The sequence below is a fragment of the Sorex araneus genome, chromosome 1 (assembly GCF_027595985.1).
Source record: "Sorex araneus isolate mSorAra2 chromosome 1, mSorAra2.pri, whole genome shotgun sequence".
Taxonomy (NCBI): Eukaryota; Metazoa; Chordata; class Mammalia; order Eulipotyphla; family Soricidae; genus Sorex; species Sorex araneus.
Window position 1 is genome coordinate 149,780,399 of NC_073302.1, and position 27,388 is coordinate 149,807,786.

The following is a 27,388-nucleotide window of genomic DNA, read 5'->3' on the forward strand; positions in this document are numbered from 1 at the left end:
GTTTTAGATCAAAAAATAAATTATTAGATGTCACATGTTTATTTGTGAGACACAACCCAAAATCTAGAGTATTTATCATCAATGCTTAGAAATGATGAGCTGTTTGTAAGCTGCTGTCTGCATTAACATAGCATATATGTTTTGAACAGCAAGTTGTTCCGTTTAGATGGAATGAAAAGAGAATTGAAGGTTAGGTCAAGGGGAAAAATAGGAACTCTGTTCTCTGAGAAATAAAGGCTATCTGAATTGAACATTTCCTTTGTTTCACTTCCCTTTATTATTTTAATATGATTTCAGATCAGTTTTGAGCATAGTTTTACCAATAGAATCTCTGGCTATTTAGAGGTTGATCATTTGCAATAAAAAAAATGTATGTTTAAAAGCTTATTTCATGAAGGGAGCCACTGAAATTTGGAGAAAATTAATTTACAAAAATCCAAATAATTGTCAGAGGAGAAGCTATGTCCATTTGCATGTGCAGTGCTTAGTCATTTCATTTTCTTTCCCCATCTACTCTTTCAGTAGCAGAGATTTTTCTCTTTTCAGCAGGAGGTGCTTCCGTTCCTCCATTGCTGGTTTTATTAAGCAGCCCAGCAGAATGCTTGCATGATCAGTGAAGGTGGTGAGATGTGGTCTGGCTCTTCCTCATTGTCCACACTGTGAAGACACCACCCCCCTCCAAGCTCTGCCGAACAACTGCTACCGCAAATAAACAAACAGAAATACTAACTCCCCATTCCTTCTCCCCAGCTTCTACCAACAGAGAACAACTGTCCCTTTTCTCTGTTATACCTTTAAAACTTTGTGTGCTCTTTCGCCTCCCCATTATGCACCACTCTCCCCTGGGGTGGAGAGCCAGCAGAGGTGGAAAGATCCTTTGTTACCTCCCTGCACTCTTCAGCTGTTAACACTGGTCCCTGGGGATGGGAGTCACTTCCTGGGCTTGACAAGGTCTGAAGGTCAAATGGGAGAGTTTTTAGGGGGCTGAGCCATGACCTGGCACACCCAGTTTTCCAGGGTATGACAGGTTACCCTCCTGAATTGGGAATTTAGAAACAGGAGCTTAATTTCCTTTAGTGGATGCAGTTTTTTCTGCCCATACCCCCTGTCCCACTAGCAGCCTTCTAGCATACCAACGGGAAGAGCTTGAGCGGGCATGGCATAGAATTGGACATGGTTTGGGAATCTCCTCACTGGAGACCTGGCAGAGGTGCTTCTGAGAGCTGCTGTAGGACCTCTTTACCAATAGTCCTCTGCCACCTCCAATTCTCTCCCCAGGGAGAGCAGAATGTGGGAAGAATCAAAGAAGACTTTTCTGTGGGGAGATGCTTAAACTTGCTCAAGACAATGTGACTCCTTATTGAGAAATAGTTTTTAGTATTTAAGACTCAGTTGACAGTACAAAGTAATTACAAAACATCTTATTTTTAAAATTCGTGTTGAAAATGGCCAGGTTCCAAAATTTTCCTTTCCAACTAAACTAACCAGTAAATCCTTTGGAACCCTTATTTTATAATTGGCGGTAGTGATTATGCTTTATTAAGAAGTAATTTGACTAAATTTTTGCTCTCATGAAAAGAGAACCCTAATTTTTTCCATTTCTTTGGGAAAATAAAAGTGAGAACTGTTTTTATCAGCCTTTTGCTCATGTGATTTTAAAGGGACTAAGTGGCTTTCTATTGCAGCATATTTTTTCCACTGCTAAATTACAAATCATACAACCGGTTTATGAAATCCAAAGCACACATTTAATTGCATCTGTCATGACAGGTTAATTGAAACCAAGGGGAAAATAGCAAGGAACAATGTCAGAGCAAGTCTTGTATAACCCTAGATAAAGACATTCCAATGATGTATAATTTGGACATTTCTTAAGAACAAAGGCAGACAAATGGGATGAATTTAATTTAAATACATATGTCTCATTATTAACTTACTGACCCAGTTTGACAAGCCAGAAGACAAAGTGAAGCTCAGAGCCAGAGCCCGAAGAATCTAGTCAGCAATTCCCAATTAACCAGCTCAGACAGGCGTTGGGCGATTTTTCACCCTAGATGCGTATATCGTATACATTGAATAAAATATTCTAATGAATTCAGACCTTTCAACCTGTCAAACTTTCTCTGAAAGAAAAAGAATCCATTTGTCATTTCTGCATTGAAAAAGACCTGCAAAATCTCAACATGCCTTTCTTGTTAAAATTTAAATACTCCATTAGCACAAATACAAACTGAGGCTATTAAGGCTTCCAGGGAGACCCATAAAATTCTCCCTTATAATTTAGCCTCTCTTTAGGACTGTTAGCTTTTCCACCACACCTGAATTCTACCTATGGAGTCTATGAGATATTCCATTCTCTAGTTGGTGCACATGTATCTATTTAAAAATATTCCTCATAGTTGAAAGGTATCTGCTTGGCATATAATTTGAAGATATTTTAGATGTACATTCAGTTGAGTTTCTAGTATCTTTTGTGACATATGTAGATTATCCACATTTGTGTATATGTATATTTATAGATTGATTTCTTGTGAGACAGAAATCCTTTCTTGCGTACACTTACAAATGGAAGGAAATGAAAATATGTATTAAGGATTTCAAGAAGGATTTAAATAGCCCATTCCCATTGATAGTCCCATGCCTGTGTGCACAACTAATGATTAGCAAAAATAGTTGACTGGAGCTGTTCAGTCAATAGTTCATCTACTGTGTGATATGCAGAGGTGTGGTTCCCACCTTTAGTAGGGGTGCATGCTGTCAGTGATTGTTGTTCCAGAGGCTTATTCCTGAGGTGAGGTTTCATGCAAGGGTGCAATCATGGCTGCCACAAACTGGCTCTGCCATGAGTAGTTCATTGTGAAATGTGAAAATGCAAACAAACAACCTCTGCCCCCCCCCCCAAAATTTGTGGTCCCCCTCGTTAGTTTTCCCTTGGATTGCTCCCAATTTTCCCTTTTCTGATGCCCTCTGGGTTCTCCTCTAGCCAACCTTCTGGGGTAATAGGAATGAGAAGGGCAGAGTGGGCAGGAGGAAGGAAATAACTAGGCTGGTGGGTATCCCTTCTCCTTGCCCTCCTGTTCTCCTATACCTCCCACCCAGCCCTGGGAACAAAAGCCTGAGCTTTTGTGGGAATGGACAGTTCACCACCCAGTAATTCTGTAGTTTTAGAATTCATAAAAAGTTGCTATATTTCTTTGCCTCTGGATAAGAAAATTCAATAAAGCTAACAATAGTGAATGAAAGAGCTGTCTGCCAAGCTAGTTAGGTGGGGGGAAAAAATGCCCAGGAGGACAGACAGGCCAAATCGCCAAATCTTGAAGATTGAGATCCAGTCTTTTCATCAAAGATCACACAAAGTTTGGATTGATAGTAAGGGACTGAGAGGTCAAGGTCTTCCATGGGGTGGACAAGGGCAGGAGGTCTTGGAGGCACACAAAATGCCTGCGAACTCTGCAAGAACACCACTCGGGCCCCTGCACACCCCTCCCCTCCCCACCACCATCTTCACTCTCACGTGCCAATTTCTTACCACCTCCAAGTAGGCCATGGGAAACTCAGGATTGTCTAGGGGCCTCTTAACGGCTTCAGAGCTCAGAGCTCACCGTCTTCCTGTCCTCTCTCTTCCCTCCCCGGAGCAAAGCCTGTCATTTCCCTAATAACTGTTTTCTTTTACTCTTGGAGAAAATGCTGCATTTATGTTTTATGAGGGGGCAGAAGTTCAGTCCACACTGCTAGTTATCCTTCCCTTGTGGTTGGGTAGAGAGACCTCCCCACTCTTTCATTTTGTGGGCACCCACTACTCATCCCTAAACCCCCAGAAAGGGAGTTCCCACATCCTCCATGAAAGCCTGAGAAATCTTACAGTGATGTTTTCCAAACCACTCTGAAATGACTAACTGGAATTCTGTCAACTCTTTTCATCTCCTTCCTCAGGAATCCGATCATGGGACACAAACCTGATTGAGTGCAACTTGGACCAAGAACTAAAACTTTTTGTGTCTCGACACTCTGCAAGATTCTCCCCTGAAGTCCCAGGTGAGGCTTTGATTTGCATCTGTAATCCATCATCCTCAAAATGGGAAGGAATGAGGCCATTGTTTTTGTTTGTTTGGTTTGGTTTGGGGGCCACACCCAGTGGTGTTCAGGGCTTGCTCCTTGCTCTGTACTCAAGGGTCACACCTGGCAGCATTTGGGGGACACCTGACAAGCCAGCACCAGTCCTTTAACCCCTGTATTATTTCTCAGGCACCTGATAGAGGAGCTTTTGTATTTATTGTTATTATATAGGTTAGCCAGAAGCCACATGTGGGTATTTTGTGAGTTCTTAGAATTTTTAAAGTTCTGGGTTTCTTAAAAAATCACACTGTACTCTGGTCTCCATGGATTGCAGACTACCTAGATGTTAATTTTATTCAGTGATGAATTCATGTTAAAAAAAGATGTTAATTTTATTCAGTTATGAATTCCAATTGAATGGCCCCAGAATTCCACAACCTCCTTTCCATCCCAGAGAAAGGAAACATCTATATTTAAGAATGAAATTGAGGGCTGGAGCGATAGCACAGCAGGTAGGGCATTTGCCTTGCACTCGGCCAACCTGGGTTCAATCTCCAGCATCCGATATGGTTCCCTGAGCACCGCCAGGGGTAATTCCTGAGTACAGAGCCAGGAGTAACCCCTGAGCATTGCTGGGTGTGACCCAAAGAGCAAAAAAAAAAAAGAATGAAATAGATATTTTCATGATGACATGATCAACCCCTTTCCGTAGTGTGGCTACAAGGGTCTCACATTCCAAACTGTGATGAAAAAAGCTTTTCTTTCAGAGATGGAGAAGAATGCTGCCACCTATTTAAAGGTAAGGGCACCAACACTTGTCATCTGTGGAAATACGACTCTTGATCACATTCTCATTGGACAGGAACAGACTGATCTGTGCCTATAGACCTGAGGGTGCTACCAAACTCACCCTCACCCCGCGCTAGCCCCTCCTCTGTTAGCAGTAAACACTCCTTCTTCTCTGGAGTTATGTTAGAGGATTATGAGACAGGGTTGCTGGCCCATAAAAACACACTGAATGTGGGATAAGTTTCTCAGACTCTGGCATTAATTCGTTATAGATACTGCCTTGCTTTTTTATTTCTTGGATGCCACTTGGACTTTTTGTAAAAGAAAATATATATAGGGAAACTCCTTTTGTAATATGCATGATTTTGTTGTGTGATTGCTGATTTTGTTGGCATTGATGTGAAATCAGGCATGCCTTTTAGAACAGATGACAGCATATGGATTTCATTAGTCTTGTGCACTTTGAGATCTGAAACCACTTATGGAATGTCATCGCCTTAGTGAGTCAGGCTCTGCTGCAGCTGTGTACCCAGATTCCCAGGTCTTCTCTTGGTGTCTGATTCTAGAATAAAACTCCATACATTTCAAGCTGTCATTGAGTAAATGTGCTAAGAAAAACTTGCTAAGAACTGCTTATTAAAGTTGTGGGGTCGGAAAGACAGTACAGAGAGTAGGGTGCTTGCCTTGTACCCGGCCAGCTTGGTGTTAACATTCCTAACACCCCATATGGCCCTCCAGCACAGCCAGGAACCATCCCTGAGCACAGAACCAACAGTATTCCCTGAACAAAGCTGGGTTTGGCTCATTAAAAAAAAAAAATAAGAAGAAGAAGAAGAAGAGTTGCATTTGCTACAAAGACACACAAAAGACCAGCTCTTAAGTAACTTTACCTTTTTTAGTGATTTAGACTAATTTGGTCAGTACATGATCAGATAACACAAAGCTACTGTCCATGGTTGCTGCTTTTGTTAATTCTGTTTTTTTGTTTTTTTTTTTGCTTTTTGGGTCATACCCGGCCACATGCACAGGGGTTACTCCTGGCTCTGCATTAAGGAATTACTCCAGGTGGTGCACAGGGGACTATATGGGATGCTGGGAATCGAACCTGGGTCAGCCACGTGCAAGGCAAATGCCCTCTCTGCTGTGCTATCACTCCAGCCCCCCTGTTGTATTTTCATCTTTTGCATCTATCTGTAACTTTCAACATCATCTCATACACACAAAATAAGAGAAGCAATTTTCTTCAACCAGTACATTCCAAAATGGAAAACCAAGCCTTTGTCCTTTCTATGTAGGTTGTTCTGACTGTTTTTGTAAGAGTACTTTTATTGATTTTTGTCATCAAATCCTGTGATTCCCAAGTGTGTTCATTCATACTTGAACTGATTTTATAAAGTTGCCCCTGTGTTTTGCAAAATAAAAGACATAAGAATTGCTGACAAATTAACCTTTTTTGGGTCAAAGACCTGCTATTTATTTTGTGGGGAAAGGCAAGTTCCACTTAAACAGCGAGGAGGTAAGTTCCACTCAAAATGTCACTTTAGCTCATTAAACTACCAACCCCATTGTTCATGCTGATATAGTAAGCATCTCCTGCATAACTTATACGATGCTGTACCTGATACTGTATTGAGCTTACGTGTGTGCTTTTGGTAGCTCCCAACCACCTCACACTGTGGCCAGTCCAGGTCGATTGGATAGTCTGATCTTTCCTGCAGGCCTGGAGTGTACCATGCAGGGCTGGGCATTCTTGGGAACCAGGCATGTAGAACAGAGCTGAAGGTGTGATTCCCCACATGGGGAGACTGGGGGCAGGGTTGTGTGTGCATGAAATTTTCTAAACACAACCACAGTAGGTTATGTCAGATGAAGTTCAAAGTGTCAGAGAAGAGCCAAGTTGTGCTAGAGGACCAGGATGTGAAAGTGGGGTGAGGAGAGACCCCCAGGATGACCATTAAGTTTGGGTCCACAGCTGCCACATGCTTTTCCTGAATCAACTAGAAACATTTAGGGGAAATTTTGAAGCCTAATTTTTGTTGTTTGTTTTTGGTTTGGGGGCCACACCTGGTTGTGCTCAGGGTTGAATCCTGGCTCTTCACTCAGGGATCACACCTGATGAGCTCAGGTGACCATGTGGTGTGCCCGGGATCAAAACTGGATCTTTCAAGTGCAGGGCAAGCCCCCTGCCTGCTGTACTATTGCCCCAGCCCCTGAAGCCTGTTTTTAAGAGGGCCCGAGCCTAGGGCGTCTCTTCCCTATTCACTGGGCATCGCAGAAGGTAACGTGTCTCTCAGGCTCCCTGAGAGGCAGTGGAACGAATGTCTGCTTTTAGGATTTCAAGACTTGAAGTTAATTCTAAGGTAAGGAAGAAAATGAAGAAAGAATTGCCTTAAGGAATGATTCTGCTCATGTTAACTGAAGAACTTAAGCAGCACCTGGGGTGTTCCAGGTCCTGAAGAGAGGGTAAAGGCTGCTGGCATGGCGAGGAACCTGGAAGTCCCTTCTTTGATGTATATCACCCCCTAACCCCCCTCGCCTCCCTACCCTATACACACACACCCGGAGAGAAGAGATTGCAGCAATCCCAGAAACCCATTAGAGTGCTAGCACCCAGCATCAAACCCAGGTGGATTTCTGTTTTGTTTTTCACACTAACAGGGTATAGTAAAATATTCACTGTCTTTCTTTATACATATAGTTCAGGGCTAGTGTCATACTTATGGTTTGTTTTAGGGCCATACCTGACAGTGCTCAGGGCTTGCTCCTGGCTCTGTGCTCAGGAATCACTCTTGGGAATTGGGTACCGTATGGGGTGTCAGGGATTGATCCCGGATAAGCTCCATGCAAGGCAAGTGCCTTCCCCGTTGTACTATCTTTCCAGCTCCTCATGTGATGCTTAGAGGTATTTTTATAATACCATGTTATTTTACCTTTGTTGGTTTCTGTTGCTGTTAAAAGTAGAACCCAGGACCTCATCCAGAATAGGCTGACTGAGCACATCGAATTTTCTTTCTTGTTTTTTTCCTTTTTCTTTTTTTTAGAGGGAGGGGGACCCTCCAGGTGATTCTTGGAAAACCAAGCAGGCATCCTGGGGGATTCCCTTGGCTCCTGCCCCACCCCTCAGTGCTGTCTCCAGTAGGGCCTCAGTAGTGGGGGGTGAACTGGGATTAGCTGCATGCAAGGCATGCACCCCTCACTGTCTCTCTGGACTCTGTTGTTTTTAAAACTGGGAGATGAATTCTCAAAGACTGGTGATATTACAAAAGCAGCTCACAGATTGTGGAGGCAGCACAGCCAGATCTGTTCCCTTGTCCTCACAGACCCCTTGTACTTGCTTGTAAAATCTGGTTTTGAGATTCAGTTGGGCTCTTTCTGCGAGTATTATTCAAGAGCCCTCTGAAAGGTTAAGTTGTTTTGAATCCATATTCTTTGAATAGGACCCTGTAACATGAGTGCCTTCTCTGTATAAAATGGGTGTAGGATAGTAGGAATGATGGTGGGAGGGGCTCCCAGTTCCCCACACCGTGAGCCTGGGGACTGCTAGTCCTCCCCCACGGGCATGCACTGGGTCTTGGAATGGTCTCAGGAACAATCTTTCCCTCTCACCTTGTTTCAAAAAACACTGTCACAAAAATGTCACTTGCATAGCCATATGACTAGATATCTCTATAGGTATATAGAAATATAGGGGACCTCCCAAGCAGTGTTTTGGGGGCGACTCCTGGAAGTGTTTGACCAACTAGAATAGAAGGCTCAATGCTTGAGGACAGCCACCTGATGTACTCAAGCCCAGTGATGTTGGGGGGCTTTGGGAGCCATACCCAGCAGTGCTCAGGAACTTCTGGGGCTGCACATGGTGGTTCTTAGGGACTCATGGCATGCTGGGCATCAAACTTGGGGACTTAGGCCAGAGAGATAGTACAGTGAGTAAGACTCTTGGTTATACATGCCCAACCCAAGTTTGTTTCCCGGGACGGCATATGGTCCACCAGGAGTGATCCTTGAGCACAGCTGGGTGTGGCCCAAAAATCAAACAAAAAAATATTAGGGACTTGCACATGCAAAACATATGACTCAGACTTTTAAGCCATTTCCCCATATTATATTATGTATCATAAATGTAATATATATTACAGTATGTTTTTATACTTTAAGTATTGAAAGGAAAATCCTTTCAGTAAGCCTTAACACAGAATGAGAACTAGACTGATGCTGCGTAGAGTTTCTTTGTTCCTCCATTTCTCCATTCATTACCTCTTGTAAGTTTAGGTCTGTCTATAACAATAGAGAAGAAGATCTCAGGTTCCAGGAAAGCTCCATCATCATCCATGTCTGACAGAGATCATGTGAAAACAACCAAAAATGCAAACCATTCACACAGGGGACCCAAGATTGAAAGTTCATTTCAAATTTCTTTTTTCCATTGTTTTCCCATTTCTATCTACCTATTAAAATAATTTAAAATGTTTTATGGTCCAGACTCTTGCCAACATCATAGTATGATATCACATCTGCTGACGCTGGAGCCAAACTGTCTGTGTTTTTGTTGTACTCTGACATTTATTTGCTCTCCGAGCTTACTTAACTATTCAATACTGTAGCTTTATTTCTTATAAGAGGGGATCATCCTTTACAGCTCACAAGGTCTTCATGAAGACCAGACATATGAATGCATGCAAAGATGTTGAAGCATTATTTGTCACATGGTAAAACAATAAATGTAAGCTAGTACTAATATTATCGCCCTTGAAGAAGCAGAGGAGGTCAGGAGAATCATTATGGGCTAGAGGTGACATCAGTGGTGGAGAGTCTTGGGCACTTGGTGGTTGGATACAGTAACTGTGTCCATTAATACCATAAATTTTAAAACTATTGAAACCGGGGCTGGAGCAATAGCATAGCGGGTAGGGTGTTTGCCTTACACTCGGCCAACCCAGGTTCGATTCCCGGCATCCTATATGGTCCCCTGAGCACCGCCAGCCGTGGCTCCTGAGTGCAGAGCCAGGAGTGACCCCTGTGCATTGCCAGGTATGACCCAAAAAAACTAAAAAAAAAAAACAACAAAAACAAACAAACAAAACTATTGAAACCATGTTACCTAAACTTTAGTGACAAAGTTCAGATAAGGGGCTGAATGATAGAGCAGCGGTAGGGTACTTGCCTTGCATGTGGCCTACTTAGGTTTGATCCCTGGCATCCTATAGGGTTCCCTGAATACCACCAGAATAATTCATGAGTGCAGAGCCAGGAGTAACCCCTGAGCATCACCAGGGGTAGTCCCAAAACAGCAAACCAAATAAATAAATAAATTAAATAAATAAAACAAAATAATAAAAAAGAATCAAGTAAGAACGTAAGAAAAAGAATGCTTGATATTTGTTAGGAAAAAATCAGTTAGAAACTCCATAGCTGTGTAGATTTTGTGATTATTGTTATCTAGAAGAAATCATCATACTCCTAGAGATACTTGCTAGCCTCTTGTACTGCTTTTAAAGTTTGTGATAAAGGTGTTTCTGGGAGAAACAGGGGTGTCAGTTTTCTCTGAAGGCATATAGCTGCTCCTTCTGTGTAGGAGGCAGCAACAATCTGTGCCTGAGCCCAGGAAGGATGTTCAGGATATGAAAGCCAACAGAAGCTGGGCATTCGGGGCCTGGCATCCCTTGTAGAGCCTCTGTGGTGTTGCCTGAAATGCAATGCAAAATGGTTCTATTCTGGTCCTTGTGAAGAGATGTGTTTGTGGGTGACATCACCTGCCCCCCTGCTGTGATAATCCAGCCACCGAGATGTATCCACTCCCTTCAGTCCTTGGTTCTCTCATCTTTGTTCTCCAATAAACAAGTGACTATGCCCTTGGTCAGGTTTAAGGAACTGAGATTTCCTGGTAGGGTTTATTTTCTTAGTCAACTGAATAAGTAGATCTTGGCATGTTTACATTCTGTTGCTGGTTTTGTAACTCCTAGACTACATTCACAAAAACCTTCAATGCAATTGATTTTGTAATATGCGTGTTTAAGGGTGGTACTGTTGAAGAACCCATGCCTTTTCCTTCCTAAAAGGTAAACAAATCACAGCCAAGCAGAGTAAGATTTGTGCTAAGTGACTGCTAAAAAAGACCTTGCCTCAAGACTGATTTTTGACAGAGAATGAAAATCAAATCCTTTGAATTTAAGTCATGCGAATCCTCGACTCCTTTTGACATTAACGAGGCAAGGTCTTATAATATTTGCCCATGGAATAAGAAAATGCAAAAATGTTTTTAAAAGAGAACTAAGAATATTTTTAGTTGTCCTCTTTCTCTGTCTAGACTTGTGTGTTTAGTCTGTCCTTGTGCAGAATTATAGCCTAATTGAAGGTGCCTACAATGCAGCTACTGCCCGATGACAGGGAGTAATGAATGTGTTTTCAGCCTGGTGCCCCACCTTTAAACAACAGAGCACAAAATATATGTTCACTTGCATTCTAGACGCCGCCTTAACCCTCAGGGGCCCTGCAATTTCAGAGGGAGAGTAGCGCTTTCTCTCCTGTGTGCGCATGCGCGCAGGCACAGCCGCCTCCCCCGACCCCCAAATGGGTCCCCCTCTCCCATGCGCTTGCTCCCAGGCACAACCCCTTCCCGTGTTCTGGGGTCTCCTTTTCTCATTGCATCATCCAAAGTGACAGGAGGAGCCCTGGTATTAGAAGAAAGTGACACAGAGCCCTATTTTTGCTGGAGTAACAAACCTCCGTCTCTATGTCTGGAGGTCACTGTTGCCTGGCTCAGGAAGGGGACTCCCATTTTCATGGAAATCACTTGCTTCTCAGGCAGCCCTCTGAACCCACCGAGTGCTCCCATTCATGAACTGTCTGAACAGCTGCCTGGCCACCCCCAGACGCACTCCTTTGACACAGCGAAGGGGCAAAGTTTCCAAGAACTAGATTTGGTAGTGTTTGCACATAAATCGGGTTTCTCTGCATGGCTTATATTTTGCTTAATCTTGACATTTGGGGGCTTTTTAAACACATCATATCTACATCTACATCTGTGTCCATAGATCCTTCCATCCTGTTGTGGTGTTTTTTTTTTTTCTTTCTGGTGCAGATGTGACCAGTGGAAAAGAATAAAATGGTGTTTCTTTGCCATGTTCAAATGACTTCATCCCTCAAGGTTGTTACTGATGGCTCATTGAGACAGTTCTAGAAATACCTATTCATCTCACTTTTTCTTTAGACTAGAAAGGATGTTTTGCTGGGCTGACTGTAATGGCTCTCAAGAGGTTCCTAATGGGCACTGTGGAACCACTAGGCAGAGATGCAGGCAGGCAGGAAGGGAGCAGGAAATTGGTGGCCTGGGCCCAGTAGCCATTTGGGTGACTGTCAATAACCCCGCCATTAAATCCAACTAAGTGCATTTCAGCACAGTCGCTAACACTGCTAACCAGGGACAGTGTTTCCGGCTGAATGCCAGGGCTTTGATTTTCATCTCTAGACTCCAGAGAAAGTGCCTGGTCTTCACTCTGTGTGTGTGTGTCCACACCCCTGCACCACTGAAAAAAAATTTAATCTAATTATTATAGTTTAGGTTTTATGATTATGTTTGCATTCATGTTTGTACACAGTGACCTTACCACCACCAGTATGCCCAAGATCCAGCACCAAGTGCCCTTGCGTTATTTTCAGTCCACCTCATGCCCACCCAACCCCTTCAACCTGGGATGCTCAGGTCTGTAATTCAGTGTCCAGGGATTATTATCAATGGACATTGTCTAAACCCTTGTTTTGTTTCTCTACATACCAGAGATGAATGAAATCATCCATACTTTTTCTCTCTCTGACTTATTTGACTCAACAGATTACTTTCCAGTTTGATATTTTATCTGCCCTTCTTTTTCACTGCCTAGTTATGGGCTTGCTATTTGCTTGGGGGCATTTTGCTTGGTATCTTTTTGTTTTGTTTTGTTTTGTTTTTGGGTCAAACCCGACGATGCACAGGGTTTACTCCTGGCTCAGGCACTCAGGAATTACTCTTGGCAGTGCTCAGGGGACCATATGGGATGCTGGGAATCAAACCCGGGTCGGCTGTGTGCAAGGCAAATGCCCTACCCGCTGTGCTATCGCTCCAGTCCCTAATTTTCTTCTTAAAAAAATTTTCAACTGATATTTTTGAGGCTGGAGTGATAGCACAGCGGTTGGGCATTCACCTTTCATGCAGCCGACCTGAGTTTGATTCCTCCGCCCCTCTCGGAGAGCCCGGCAAGCTACTAAGAGTATCGAGCCTGCGCGGCAGAGCCTGGCAAGCTACCCCTGCATATTGGATGTGCCAAAACCAGTAACAATAAGTCTCTCAATGAGAGACATTACTGGTGCCCACTCGAACAAATCGATGAGCAACAGGATGACAGCGACAGTGATATTTTTGAGTGCAAAAAAATTGTAAAAGGATGTATGGAAGATTATAGTATTTCATCATTTAGAAATTGGTCAGAAAAGTTAAATTATTCATAACTTAAAAATATAGTAACAAAGCATGTTTTCATGGTTTACAAACTGTGTGTGAGATAGAGAGAAAGAGAGAGAGAGAGAGAGAGAGAGAGAGGAGAGTAGATTTACTGAAATTGCTAATGAGGAGACAAGAGTGAGAATGACCATCATAACAAATGTTGCATTTTGATTGTTCAACCACAGATGTAGTCATGATGACAAAGGTTACCCAGGTACCAGCACCCCACCCCCAGCTGCAACGCAGGGCTAATTAAACGCTACCCAGGCAACCATCAAGTATCCCCAAACATCATACTCCAGGGCTTACAGCTTTTGTTTTCTCCACCGTGGTGGAGGGAAGGGTGATTTCTTTTGCGTGTGAAGTCAGATTTCCTTGGTCCTAGAGAAGTGTGAGAAAGTAAGAAGTGCCCTGTGGAGAAGTAAATTTCAGCATGAACCATAGGCACATAAATAGATGAGACAGATATAATGTTATTTTAATGAACTGGTGCAACCTATGTTAAAGATTTCCCTGTCATCAGGACTGGTGAAGTTGCTGCTTGTAGAAAATTCAAAAAGCGAGTCTATACACCGTTTACAATGAAAATGATCTAATTAAAAATGCATGTTACAGGTCAAGGGTCACTGGTGTTTCACTGCCAGGGCTACCCTCAGAAGCTGCACCACACCTCATTTAAAGACTTAACTGAGGGGCTGGAGCAATAGCACAGCGGGTAGGGCGTTTGCCTTGCACGCGGCCGACCCGGGTTCTAATCCCAGCATCCCATATGGTCCCCTGAGCACCGCCAAGGGTAATTCCTGAGTGAAGAGCCAGGAGTAACCCCTGTGCATCGCTGGGTGTGACCCAAAAACCAAAAAAAAAAAAAAAAAAAGACTTAACTGAGATTACCTCTAAAATTACCTTTGGGGGCTAAACATTTGTAGGACGAAGAGAAAACATAAATCTCCTAAACACTCTCTTTATTTGGAAAAATTCTCTTTAAAAATCTGGTCTTTGGTGGTCTTTGTTAACTGTTGGAAACCAGAGAAAAATGTATTATTTTGTGAACCACATTCACAGAGCTCATGTTTTCCCTTTACTGGAGACTTGGAGAAAGGAAAAAAAAAATACAGCTAATTCCCAGAGGGAGCACCACATTTAGAGTGCAGTTTACCCCAAAGACAATGCTTCATGGACCTGTTCCTGTTGAATTCGTGAAATGGCAGTCAATGGCAGTGTACCATTTGGAGACGTGAACTTGATAACAGTACAACTAAGGGTGGAGCAGGGGGAAGTGGCTTGGTGGTAGAGCACTGGCCTTGCATGAGTGAGTGAGGCACAGGGAAAAAAAATAAGTAAAGGGCCACATGCTAAATAAGTTCACAGAGCCACATGCTTTCCATGCTGGAGCACAGATTTGGGTCCCCAGCCCTTCATGGTCTTCCAGCACCTCCAGGAATGACCCCCTAAGCAACGAACCAAAGTACTGCAAGGTATGGCCCAAAGATGGAAAAATGAAACTTAACCTAAACAACCCCTTAAACTACGGATATATGACTTCTTCATGTAGGTCAGTCACCTTCTGTTGCTGCTTGGCCCTGGATTCAGCTTGAGCATTTCATCTCTACTTACTAAACTCTCTCCTGGAACTTTTGGTATGTGTGACAGACTAGCTAACAGGAATAAATGCCGCTTGATGGTACTTCTTCCTCTTCTTTTCAACGTAATGCCTACTGTTCTACCTGGGATTCCTGTATGTTTTGAAGCTCAGATATTAAGAGTTTTGGTGATGCAATGGAATGGGGCATGGTGTTCATGGCCAGAAGTCCTGGAGGCCCTACAAGTAGCACAGATACTCCGGAGGTAGCACAAAATGACATGCATGTATGCACGCATGCATGGGGATCAAGAGAGCTTAGGATATCATCTTTCCATACAATATGTTCCATGTTTTTAGAAGGCTCCCTGGGATAGGCCAATCAATCCGTCATTATATATTAATATCATTCAACCTGTAGTTACCACAGACACAGTTCTAGAATTCGCTCTGTGACCATAAGAAATGCATAGTTGGCCTCAGGGTGGTTTATAATCTAGCATGAAAGTGAGATAACTAACAAAACAAGTGAGTGTGTAGTGTGTGTCAATTGAGAGTACTGTAAGACTATCCTGTACATTCTGTGGGTTATTTAAAAACACGTAATGTGGGGCTGGAGCGATAGCACAGCGGGTAGGGCGTTTGCCTTGCATGCGGCCAACTCAGGTTCAATTCCCAGCATCCCATATGGCCCCCCAAGCACCACCAGGAATAATTCCTGAGTGCAGAGCCAGGAGTAACCCCTGAGCATCACTGGGTGTGACCCAAAAAGCAAAAAATAAAACAAAAAAGCAAAAAAAAGCACGTAATGCATATATGCTTAACAATGCACTAAAACCACATTATCCTAGGACTAGCTAGAGAAATAGTACAGCAGGTATAGTGCTTGCCTTGCACTGAAGTAACTGATGTGAGTTTGATCCCTGGTACTACATATGGTCCCCTGAGCCCACCAGGAGTGACCCCTGAGTGCAGAGCCAGGAGTAAGCCCTAAGCACAGCAGGTGTTGCACAAAGCCCCAAATAATAATAACAATCTAAAATAAAATCACATTATCTTTACAAATTGAGGCTTTAATACCAAAAAAAAAAAAAAGAGAGAGAGAGAGAGAAATCTTCCTGCACTGTATTTCCTTGTAACCAAGGAATTTGAAATCTAAAGTGAACTAAAGTTGGGAGCTAAAATTTCAACTTATCCCTTTAATTTCATGGGGAAAAGATAGAATTGATATTTTGTGGCTTCACCCACTGTTGGAAAACAGGAGGAAAGCAGTTTTGAACAGAACCTGTAGGCTTGATTGCATGATGTTCATCTTTGAGTGCTGGAAATTGGCCATTGGCAGGCCCTGAGGCCTCTCGGGAGAGCTTGTGGAAGGGAAAGGATTTATGAAAATAAATCTGAAGTCATTGATGCGCTGCCTGGAGCTAGAACAGACCCCAGGAGGTGGCTGACTCTGCAGGGTATAGCAGGGGCAGGAGGGTGGGGGCAGCATTCCTGGGCCATCATGCTTGGAGAATCCCAGAAGCCCGACCAAGCCTGACTACAGGCTTCAGTTGGGGAAGCACCCGAGACAATTGTTGCCCATGTAACCCGCTGTGAGGCCTTTTCTCTTTTGCAAAATAAGGGATTAGACTTCATTTCAGTCTCTGTATCTTCATTCTGGCAGGCATGAATACACTTGACCCCTGAACAGTGAGTGCAGTGGTGAAGGGCGTCAGGCAGTCAGAAATCTGTGTGTAGCTTTCTGCATCCCCAAATTCAACTGCTAAAATCCTACTGTTGATCCAACGCAGTAGATATGCATGTGTTTTGTCTGTTCTTGTGGCTTTAACTATACTTTATACTGTAAAGGAAGCTAGAGAAAACACTACATTCTTAAGAAAATTACAAGATGGCTCAGTGACTTAAAGCTTAAAAAAATTTCCCCTTTATTTTTCCTAGCCATTTCAACCCCCACCCCCAAACACACACACACACACACACACACACACACACACACACACACACACATACACACACACACACACACACACACACACACACACATACACACTTTCTCCTGGGGATCTAGGTTTTCAGAGAATCTAATTTGGGAAAGAATGGACTCAATGATTTCGGAGTTCCTTTCCACTGTTTATATTCTATGGACTTTTCTCAACTGTATCCTCTCTGTAATGTAGAAGCCAACTCATCCTTTTCTCTGTTCAATATGGGTTTTTAACTCAAGTTTTAAAATATCAGTAGAAGAATTTTTTACTGAAAGTCTGCCCATCCCATCTGCTAGGATTATTAATTTTAGGGGAAGATGCACAACTTTTCAACATGTGGGCTGATTTCCAGTTGGGAATTCTTGACCTTTGACTTTTCCCATATGTCTTTACCTCATAGACAGACCAAACAAGACAAAACATGATAGTATTTTCACAGTGTCAAACACCTGCATGGAAAGTATTTCAAAAGTTGAATTCATGAGTATTTTTTTTATCTACATAAGGCCAACTAATAAACAGATGCATTTTTTCCCCATTAACATGAGGATTTCCATATTGATGTCTGAGACTATGCTAAGTGTCAGATTATTGCTTATTCATAATTCCTTGGAAAGAGGCTGAAAATGGAACCTTATGCATGAGTTCCGGGGCTCATCTGTAGGATGAGTGTGGTTAAAGTACCAGGGATCTCATTTGTTATGGATGATTGAGGAAGGGCTGCATTTTAATAAGGATGATCAGTGATGCAGAGCTTGTCATGTGAACCATCAATTAACACTACTTAATTTAACAAGTAGGTACATGCAAATATGAACACCCTTGGGAAGCAATACTCAAATCGAGTTATTACTGAGAGTGTATGAGTTGCATGCAGGTAACCATTATCAGAAAGCTATGATTATCCAGAGGAAAGAGTGCTTTTTATGGTAATACATCATATGATAGATTATTGGTACTTAATAACTTAAGGTTATTTCAGTTTTACTTATCCCTAATTTGATAGTGTTTGCAAAAATGTTTATTCCTTCCTACAGGAAAATATTAATTAACAGAGTTCTAAAATCTGAATAAAATAATCTGTATAGAACATTTATAATAGTGTACATAGAATGAGAAGAATAATGATTTATATGTCAGAAAGTGGCCAATAATTCCTGCGAGATGATTGTTCTGGGAGGTTTAGAATCCAGTGATAAATTTCTTTCTTTTATAACAGCATCTCAAATTTAGATAAAACTGACTTAGAATTCCTAAATCAAACATATACCTTAGCCTAGATAGGCAAGAACTAGATAAAGCATGAACTGAGATTTATGTTATTCTTTGCAAATAGAATGATATTTTCAAGGTTTTTTTTGCATAGTTGGAATAAATATGGATATGTTATTGCTCTTGATATGAACACCAGTGGCAACAATATTATCAACATAGGGTGTGTTGATTAGAAGCAAGTTCCTATATGGATAAGAACACAAACACACATTGGGTTGACCAAATGACCACCTCAGTACTGATGTATGATTATGTTTCTGTGTAGGATGATGGATAACCCCCAATATTATTGTGACTCTGAGAAAGTGTCATAGATTATAGATTGTGTGAAAGAACTCCCAAATGCCGTAGAATTGGAAGTGTGCAGAAAGCAAATGCCAGTCTTTGAGATAATTTTTTTTAAATTATGGTATACATACACAATGGAATATTATACAGCTGTAAGAAAAGTTGGTATCATGCAGTTTGCTACAGTGTGGCTGGAACTGGAGAATATCCTATTAAGTGAAATAAGTCAGAAGAAGTAGAAGAAATACCAGATGATCTCACTGTAGAACATTAAAAGACAGAAGAAAGGGATAGACAGTATTGAAAAATGACAAATCTTTGGCTTTGGATTACAACACTCACATTACTTAGCAGGGGAGAGAGGGAGTGGAAGAGAATGAGTATTGTCCAGAGGTGACATAAGGACAGTGGTGGAAGGTTTGGAGCATTTTGGTAGTGGTGGGGTGCAATAACTTGGTATTTGATACTATGAAGTTAAACACTATTTTAACCATATCCTCTAAATTACACTGTAGCACTGTAGCACTATCGTCCGTTGTTCATCCATTTGCTTGAGGGGGCACCAGTAACATCTCCATTGTGAGACTTGTGTTTTCTGTTTTTGGCATATTGAATACACCATGGGTAGCTTGCCAGGCTCTGCTATGCAGGCGGGATACTCTCGGTAGCTTGCCGGATTCTCCAAGAGGGATGGAGAAATTGAACTCAGGTCAGCCGAGTACAAGGCAAACGCCCTACCCTCTGTGCTATCACTCCAGTCCATCACCTAAACTATAATGTAAATTTTTAAAATAAAAGGATAAAATGAAACCAAACCAACAAAACAGCTCAAGTGTTTGCAGAATTATGCATGAACTCACTGCACTATTGTCTCTATAGTAGGTGCAACCTCACATGCAAGATCGAGTCATGTTTGCTTCTACTCCCTGTCAACCTTATGTACGAAGATAATGTTTCTTTAGTGAACAATTATTTTCTACATGGCACCATCTCTCTCCTAATGAGCTACTAAACAACAACAGAAAAACCCCAACCTAGCGGTAAAAGAAATGAGAAGTGTGATTATTCTTTAAAGGTTAAATTTATGCCTCCAGTGGCACAGAGTATGTCTAGATCCTAGGGACAGATAGGTTGTATGACTAAAATTGTGTAGACATTTACACACACATAGGTTGTTTATATACTGGGTATGACTTTGCTTTTATAATATTAAAAAAGTCTTTCCCTTTTAAAAAAGCAGAAAAACATCCAAATAAAGATTGGCCAATGAAAAAATGACTTTTCATGTAGGTTTACCTCTTTTGCTTTGTTTTCTTGTTTGTATCACTCATGCCTTTCCCCCCATTAAATGTCACTTATTTCCTATGTGTTTTTTTCTCCATCCCCCTTTCCTGATGTTCACTCTCTGCCTTCTAATCACAATTTTATTTTCTAGAAATACTATTAGGTTTGGGTCGCTTAAAAATATCTAAGGAAACCAGTGCCTGCTTTTAAATAAAAAGCATTGCATTATGTATTAGTAATGCATATTATTATTCTTCGTCTTATTTTTGTTTTATTGCTTTATGCAGAGAATAGCGACTGTTTGGAGTCTTTGGAATAACATTCCATCACAGAAATATAAATGAAGTAATTTGGCAAATTTTCCTACTCTGGGGTTGTCTAGAAATATGACTCCATCATCAGATGGAAATTGCTATTGCTGGAATCCTTTAGCCAAATAAATGGATTTTCTATGCTTTATAAGCAAATTAAAAATGTGAAGCTCGTTATCATTCCCCACTCCCAACAAAAGCTCCAAATTAAGGCTTAAAAAGAAGAGAAAGAAAAGCTAAACACTTGATTTAAATAAGAAAAATGGAAACCAAAGAGCTTGAATCAGTAATTAAAAGGCAATTTTTTTGTTTGTTTTGTTGTCAGACCAGCAGTGTTCAGGGGCTATTCCCAGCTCTTAGTTCAGGGGCCACACCTGGTGGTACTTGAGGGAACATTCAGGTGCCAGGATCGAATCTGGGTCTCCTGCATGTGAAACATGTGTTCTAGCTCTTTAAGTAATCTCAGCACCTAAGGCTAGATTTCCAGCCCCTACAATTTCTTTTCTTTTTTTTTTTCTTTTTTTGCTTTTTGGGTCACACCTGGCTTTGCACACGGGTTTACTCCTGGCTTATTCACTCAGGAATTACTCCTGGCAGTGCTCGGGGGACCTTATGGGATGCTGGGAATTGAACTTGGGTCAGCTGCATGCAAGTCAAACGCACTACCCGCTGTGTTATCAGCCTAGCCCCTATAATTCCTTTCTAAATTAAAGTTATTTTTTATTGAAGTAATGTTACATTATAACAATATGCTTCAGGTAGATGTCATTATAAATAATTTGTATATGCTCTATTAATGTCGCTGGTAAAAGTCCAAATCTAGAGTCAGGATGTAGCTCAGTGTTAAAGAGCTTGCCTTGCCCAAGTTTTGATTCCTGGCACCACAAAAAGAGAAAAAGGAAAAAATAAAACACCCAAAATGAGTTCCGTTCTGTTTATTATCATAAAATTCCTCTAGTCATCCACACTCCTTCTCCCTTCTTTTCTGGTAATCACTGATCTTGTTGTTTCGTTTTGTTTTATATTTGTTTGGGGGCTATACCTGGAGATGCTCAGGGCTTACACCTGGCTCTACATTCAGGGATCACTTCTAGCAGTGCTTAGGGAACATGTGGAGTGCCGGGGATCAAACCTAGGTCAGCCACACACAAGGCAGAAGATCTATTCACTGTGCTATCTCTCTAGCCCTAGTAATCACTAATTTTGTTTTGAAATCTAAAAGTTTAGTTTTGAGGAGCTGGAACAATAGTACAACAGGTAGGACATTTGCCTTGCATGTGGTCAACCTGAGTTTGATCCCCAGACTCCCCTATGATCTCCAGAGCCTTCCAGGAGTGATCCCTGAGTCCAGAGCCAGGTGTAAGCCCTGAACACCACTGGGTGTGGCCCCCAAACAAAACCAAAACTTATTTTTGAGGGTTGTGATATAATATAGCAATTAGGGCATGTCCCTGCCATGTACCCAACCTAGGTTCTATTCCCAGCACCAGATGGTCCCCTGAGCATCACTGGGTACAGCCTCAGAAATCTCCAGCACCACTAAGTGTGGGCCTGGAGGGCTCCAATGCCTTGGGAATGACCTCAGTATTCTCGGCAGTGTCTAAACCTCCTGTCCTGGCATTGAACTGATGACTTGTCCTGTCTGACGAGATTCACCCATAGGGCCCCAGGTCTCCTTAGTACTGGTTGGTAGATCTCGCACTCCCCAAAATAAAATAATCTTCTAAAGTTTATTTTTGTTTCATTTAGTTTATTACCTTGTCTGGTTTCTCTGTGTGCCATAGATGAGTGAAAATTTAGTGGGTGTTTGTCTTTTTTTCCTGCTGACTTAAACTCTCAAAACATAATTATCCTTCTAAGTGAATAGCAGAAATTCTTCTTTAAAAAATTGCATACTTATATATATCAAGATAGACAAGTAGTAATCGATTGTGGATATGTACTGTTTTTTATCCACTCATCATTTGATAGGCATCACCCTAGTTCCTTGGCTACTGTAATAATGATGCATGCACGGGGTGTATATATTTCTTCAAACAAATGTTTGGTAGATAGTGATATTACTGTGTTGTGTGGAATTCTAGATATTTTTTTTTGAATTTCCAGTTTTGCTTGGAGCCTACTCCAGTTTGGTGCTTGAGGGTGACTCCCAGTGGTGCTTGGTGAGGCCAGACACAGTGAAAGATCGAACCCAAGGCTCCCACATACAAAGCATGAGCTCCAGAATTCCTCCCTTTAACTTTTGTGAGGAACCTCTTTGTTGCATCTAGAATGGCAGCCCCATAGACTTTACCACATGGTCACCACATTCTCAGCTCGCCACATCTATGTTGACACTTGTTTTTTATCTCTTGGATACTCACCCTGCTCATAGATGTGCAGTGAAAATTCATTTTGATTTGGATTTCCTTAATAAGAAAAGAAGATGAACTTTTTTTTTTGTTTTTGGGTCAGAAGTTCCCATCCATCAATGACTGGATAAAGAAACTGCAGTCAGTGCGTGTGCGTGCATGTGCGTGCGTGTGTGTGCGTGCGTGTGTGTGCGTGCGTGTGTGTGCGTGTGTGTGTGTGTGTATGCGTGCACGCGCGCGCAAGCACGTGTGCGTGCACAAGCACGCGCACCTGTGTCCATTGGAATATTTCTCTTCAGTGGAATACTTCCCATTAAAAAATATCCGGGAGTAGGTGGTGAGAGATATTACAGCAGGTACGGTGCTCACCTCACACACAGCCAACCCAGGTTGAATTCCCCACATCCCCTATGGTTCTAAGTAGTGATCCCTGAGTGCAGAGCCAGGAGTAAGCCCTGAGCACCACCAGCGTGACTCAAAAACAAACAAAAACAAAACAAAGATCCAGTGTACCCTTTAGAACAATATGGATGGAAGTTGAGGTCACTATGCTAAATGCATTTAAGAAGCGAAAGAGTCACTGCATGGTCCTACTCATATGTGATATATAATTTGTTATGGAAAATGAAAAGGCAAAACAATAAAACTGACTCCCTAAGTTTTCACTCAATTAATTAATTAACAGAAGAAATGTGTGTGCTTAGAAAACAGTTGCCTTGCATATCTGAATCCCTGCATTCTATCTCTAGCACTCAAGAAAATTATAAATTTGAGTAAGGAAATTCTTAGGCTCTTCTGTTCTACCACCATAATCTTACTCATTTGAACTCAAAGTAATGATAAAATGATGTCTGCTTCATTTACGAGCATCTGTAATGCTTATGGAATGTGATGCTGTTTTAGCCTTGGGTGAGCTTTCGTTTCACATTTGTAAGAGAATTGCATGTCATTTATACAGAACATGCTCTTTGGTAAGGTTGTTCTGTTTCATAGTAAACAGCTTCTTGTTCTCAATGTATGTAATGCATACATAGTTCATACCGAAAGCCAGTAGTTTACTGGTTTTATTGCCTTTAAAAAACATTTCTAAAATGAAAGTGTTACTTTTTAAAAAATGTAGACAGTCTTTGTTAAAGATTAATGCTGTTAACCTGCCACTCAAGGAAATGCAGAAGAAAAGTTGGCCAGGCAGCAAAAGCTGATTCACCTCAATGTCATGTTAGAGTGACCTGTAATATTTGCAGTTCTATTAAATTGCAGTATTTAACCATGACTTGTTCAAGTTTATGGTTCTTTTCTTGCATGAGCAGCCTCTATATATCACTTGGTTCCTACAGCCAAGTATTTCCATTGCTCTTTGTCTAACTAGGATTTCTCAATTCAAAAGTTTCTGTAAATCCCTCTCATCTTCATAGCATTGTTGAAAATCCCTCCCACAACCTCCTGCCTCTGCAAGAAGGACCACAGTCATTCTTATTGTCGCCATCTAAGACACTAAGTTAATTGTCATATGAATTATAGCTTTCTCTTTTACAGGGGGCCTTTGCATATTTGTGGGTGAGTGTTTTCTGGGCATGTTATCTTTGGTCACACTACAGCTTGATTGGATTGAATGAGAAAAATGGGATTCTATTTAGTTACTGGGAGTTGAAAAGTGTGCATTAGAAAAAAAATCAAGCCTTTATCCATGGCCAAGGTAGTCCTTTGATTGTTGCTGCTTTAGGTATTGTCCCAGCAAGACTCCACCACTGCCTTTGAGGGTCTGATTGTGTCCTCCAGAAGGGGCCCACGGGGAGGGCTTACTGGCACCTCACAGCCACCTCCATTGCCTGGCATATTAAGCCAGTAATTATAGCAGACATTACATTTGTCCGAGCTTCCTCGCAGTGATGTCATTGCATGTCAAACAGGGGATTAGCATGGAGAGAGAAGTCCTACTGACATTTTCATTAAGGAGAATTTGGTTTTATTTCGTTGTGGTAAGAGGAGCTGTTGTCTTCCTTCATAGGAGAATAATTTTTTAAAGAGGGAGGAAAAAAGTCCTGTGAACATCGAAGCAGACATGCGCTGCCCTCATGAATGGAGCTGGGCCGGGGAGCGCCACTCTATCAATTAGTGAAAGGGTCTGGGACACAAAGCATGCCTGGGAAATCTGCTCTTTTCCCCCACAAAGGCAGAGTGACATTCTTCTCCCAGCCCACAATGGCCTCGGCGCGGCTGCAGAGAATGTCCCTGATAAAGGAGAGCGAAAGAGGTGGCCTTGGCGGGCTGGAGAGTGAGAGCCCAGCACAGTTGACTCTGAAATGTCTCCCCTTTTGCCATGGTGGCATTGATGGAGCATGTCTTCAAGTGACACTGACTTCTCAGGTTCCAGCTCTTAGTCCAATCAGTTCCCATAAAAAAAAGAAAAATAAATCTGGCAAGAAACCTGAAGTCAAAGGTTCTCTGAGCCTAACGCTATGTATGGAGGAATGTAAGTTTAAGCAACCATTCCCAACACCTTCAAAAAAATTTTTACAGGGGGGATAAAAGAGCGTGATCAGGCTTGGGAAACAGGGCTCCGTGTCATCTCTTGGGAGCCCCTCCCCATAACTCTGCATTGGAAAAGCTGGGGTCATTTGCCAGCTCTGGCTTTGGCTCAACTCTGAAAACTTGGGCAAGAGAATTGCTCTGAGACTGTTTACTTACCCATATGCTGGAGTTAACTGGCAACTGTGCCTACTACACACAGTTAGTAGAGGGTTGTACATGAGGCCTTTGACTCTTGTTTCTTTTCCCTAAATTTTCCCCTTTCAGAAATAGCCTAGTGTTCTGAGACCACTCCATTACTTCAGCAAGCAAATATGGCAATCCCCTCTTTGCCATCTGTGCCCCCACTTTTGTCAGGGCTTAGAAAATACCAACACACTTATTTTGCTAGTTTATATCCCATCCCAGTGGCATGGGCTTTGGAGCAAATGAGTGTTCCTGGACCATACAGACGTTGGAACTGCAATCTTTTTGAATTTTGCCAAAGCACTTGGAAGAATAAAAAAGTTCCCGTGAATGTTTCTTGGGAGATTTTCAACTCCTTATAATGTTTCTCAGTTCTCTATATTTGGACATAAGAATTTTTCTTAGCATCCAGTTTCTTGGGAACAGAGTTGTCCTAGGAAGAAGCTTGAGTTTGGTCCATATCGGGCACTATCTCACTGCGGGGCGATCATTTCCCATCGAAGTTACACTGGGCTCTTTCCATTTTCATTCTTGTTTTACCTTGAAAGGCAGCCAGTGAGTCTTCGTTCATTTTCTTCTGTTGTTTCAGGTACAGCTACCTAACCAGTCTCTGCTTTCAATAATGAGGTTTTGTGGTTAGGTGTGAAGGGGTGGGGAGCAGTCCTTTGGGACCCCAGAGCTACTCCCTGGGGTTCTTGGGCCGGGTGGCACTCAGGATCACACCCACTGGTATGGATGAGGAGGGCATGCATGGTGGCTTCATTGGCCCAAAGCAGGCACTCCAGCCCTCTGAGTTATCTCCTTGGCTAAGAAGGGCATCTTAGAAATGAGACTGAATCACACATGGTTTGGAGGTGTGGCACAACTCCTAAGGTCTCCACTCCAGTTCTCCAGACTTCTGTGTTTGGTCTGGGGCACCACATTCTGTTTAAGTGTTCTAGAAAGGACTGGACCTTCTTGTCCATTGCCCTAGTGTGGACTGTGGGGAAGGGGAAGCCATGGACACTTGCTGAGGTGCCGCCTGCAATGTGGGATGCTTTGCTGTGGAGAGATCCCTGCACATGTGCTTTCCTTGGGTTTCCCCCACATCCTCTCCCAAGCTTCAGAATATTGCTGTTTCTGCTAGAATATTGCTAGAACTGTTTCCTCCCAGGTCTAGCGCTTCTTGGATTTTGGGAAATCCAGAAAAATTCTCTGATCATAAGTTACCTGACTGTAAATGAGATTCATGGGCAACACCTTACAGGAAATTATCCATTGCTTTGGGAAACTGAAATCACAATAGAGAGAGGTCGGGACATGCTTTTCCAGGGTGGCTGAGGCCATCAGCTAGTCATCATCCAGTTGGGTCCCCTTCTCAGTACCTCAGCGTGTCTGTCCAAGATCTCAGCGTGGTGCTGCCATCAAAGCTTCTCTGTATCTATGGGTTTGACTAATTTTCCTCTGGGATCCTTTAGAATCTGTTCTCCACCTACCCTCTAGCCCCCATGAATGCATAGCCTCGGAGCTGATCACGGAATTCTTTATCAGTTGCTTTTCATCAAGGGCAATTATTTTCCTCTATCCTCTGGAAAGTCTGCCTAAATCAGTCTGGTCTGTTTTTCTCTCTCTTCTCAGCTACTGACCATCTGTTTTCCCTTCTAATTCAGCTATCTTCTTAAGTTGTTTCTCATCCTTCCCTGATTATAAACTACAAACATCAATTTTGTCTACCAAACCCAAGTCAGCTGACAAGTAAAATCTCGTCCAGGGGTTCCTAAAATGAATAAATAATATAGAAATCACTGTGTATCTGTGTGGGAGATGGGGATTACAAACATTTTATTTAACACAAGTTTAGTTCTGAGTGTTTTATGTTTGGTTGTTGCGATGGTAGGGAGATCCAGATTTCTGCCCCTTTCACACAGTGGAAGTGCCTACCAGCTATGGTTATTGTCAGCATATCAGTAGGGTTTCTGGAGTATTACATCTGTGTTTGCATCAGAATGTTCAAGGGCTGAGCAACAATTCTCAGGACCCGGAGTCAGTTTGCCCCCAAGTCAGTTCATTTTGTTTACTGGCAGCTATTCCATTTTATTCCCTGGGTGGTAGTAGATCATTTGGTGATAGAGGAAGACACATCTTTACCTAGAAGCAGGCAGCAGAATTTCCCCTTACTTACCTGCCTATACCAAGACCGCATTGATTTAAATCTTACACAACCAGAATATGCCAGGGTGTAGGAAAAATTATGGTTTCAAGATAGCTCTTTCTAAAAGTGCCTTTTATAAAAATAA

At 42.1% G+C, this 27,388-nt stretch overlaps 1 protein-coding gene across 1 annotated transcript in view; it reads left to right on the plus strand.

The window, feature by feature from the left end:
* MAP1B (microtubule associated protein 1B) overlaps positions 1–27,388 on the plus strand; it is a 110,978-nt gene that overhangs the window by 4,912 nt on the left and 78,678 nt on the right. Inside the window, exon 2 of the mRNA XM_004608502.2 lies at positions 3,934–4,035. Within this exon, the coding sequence (XP_004608559.2) occupies positions 3,934–4,035 (102 nt within the window). The remainder of the gene's footprint in view (positions 1–3,933; positions 4,036–27,388) is intronic.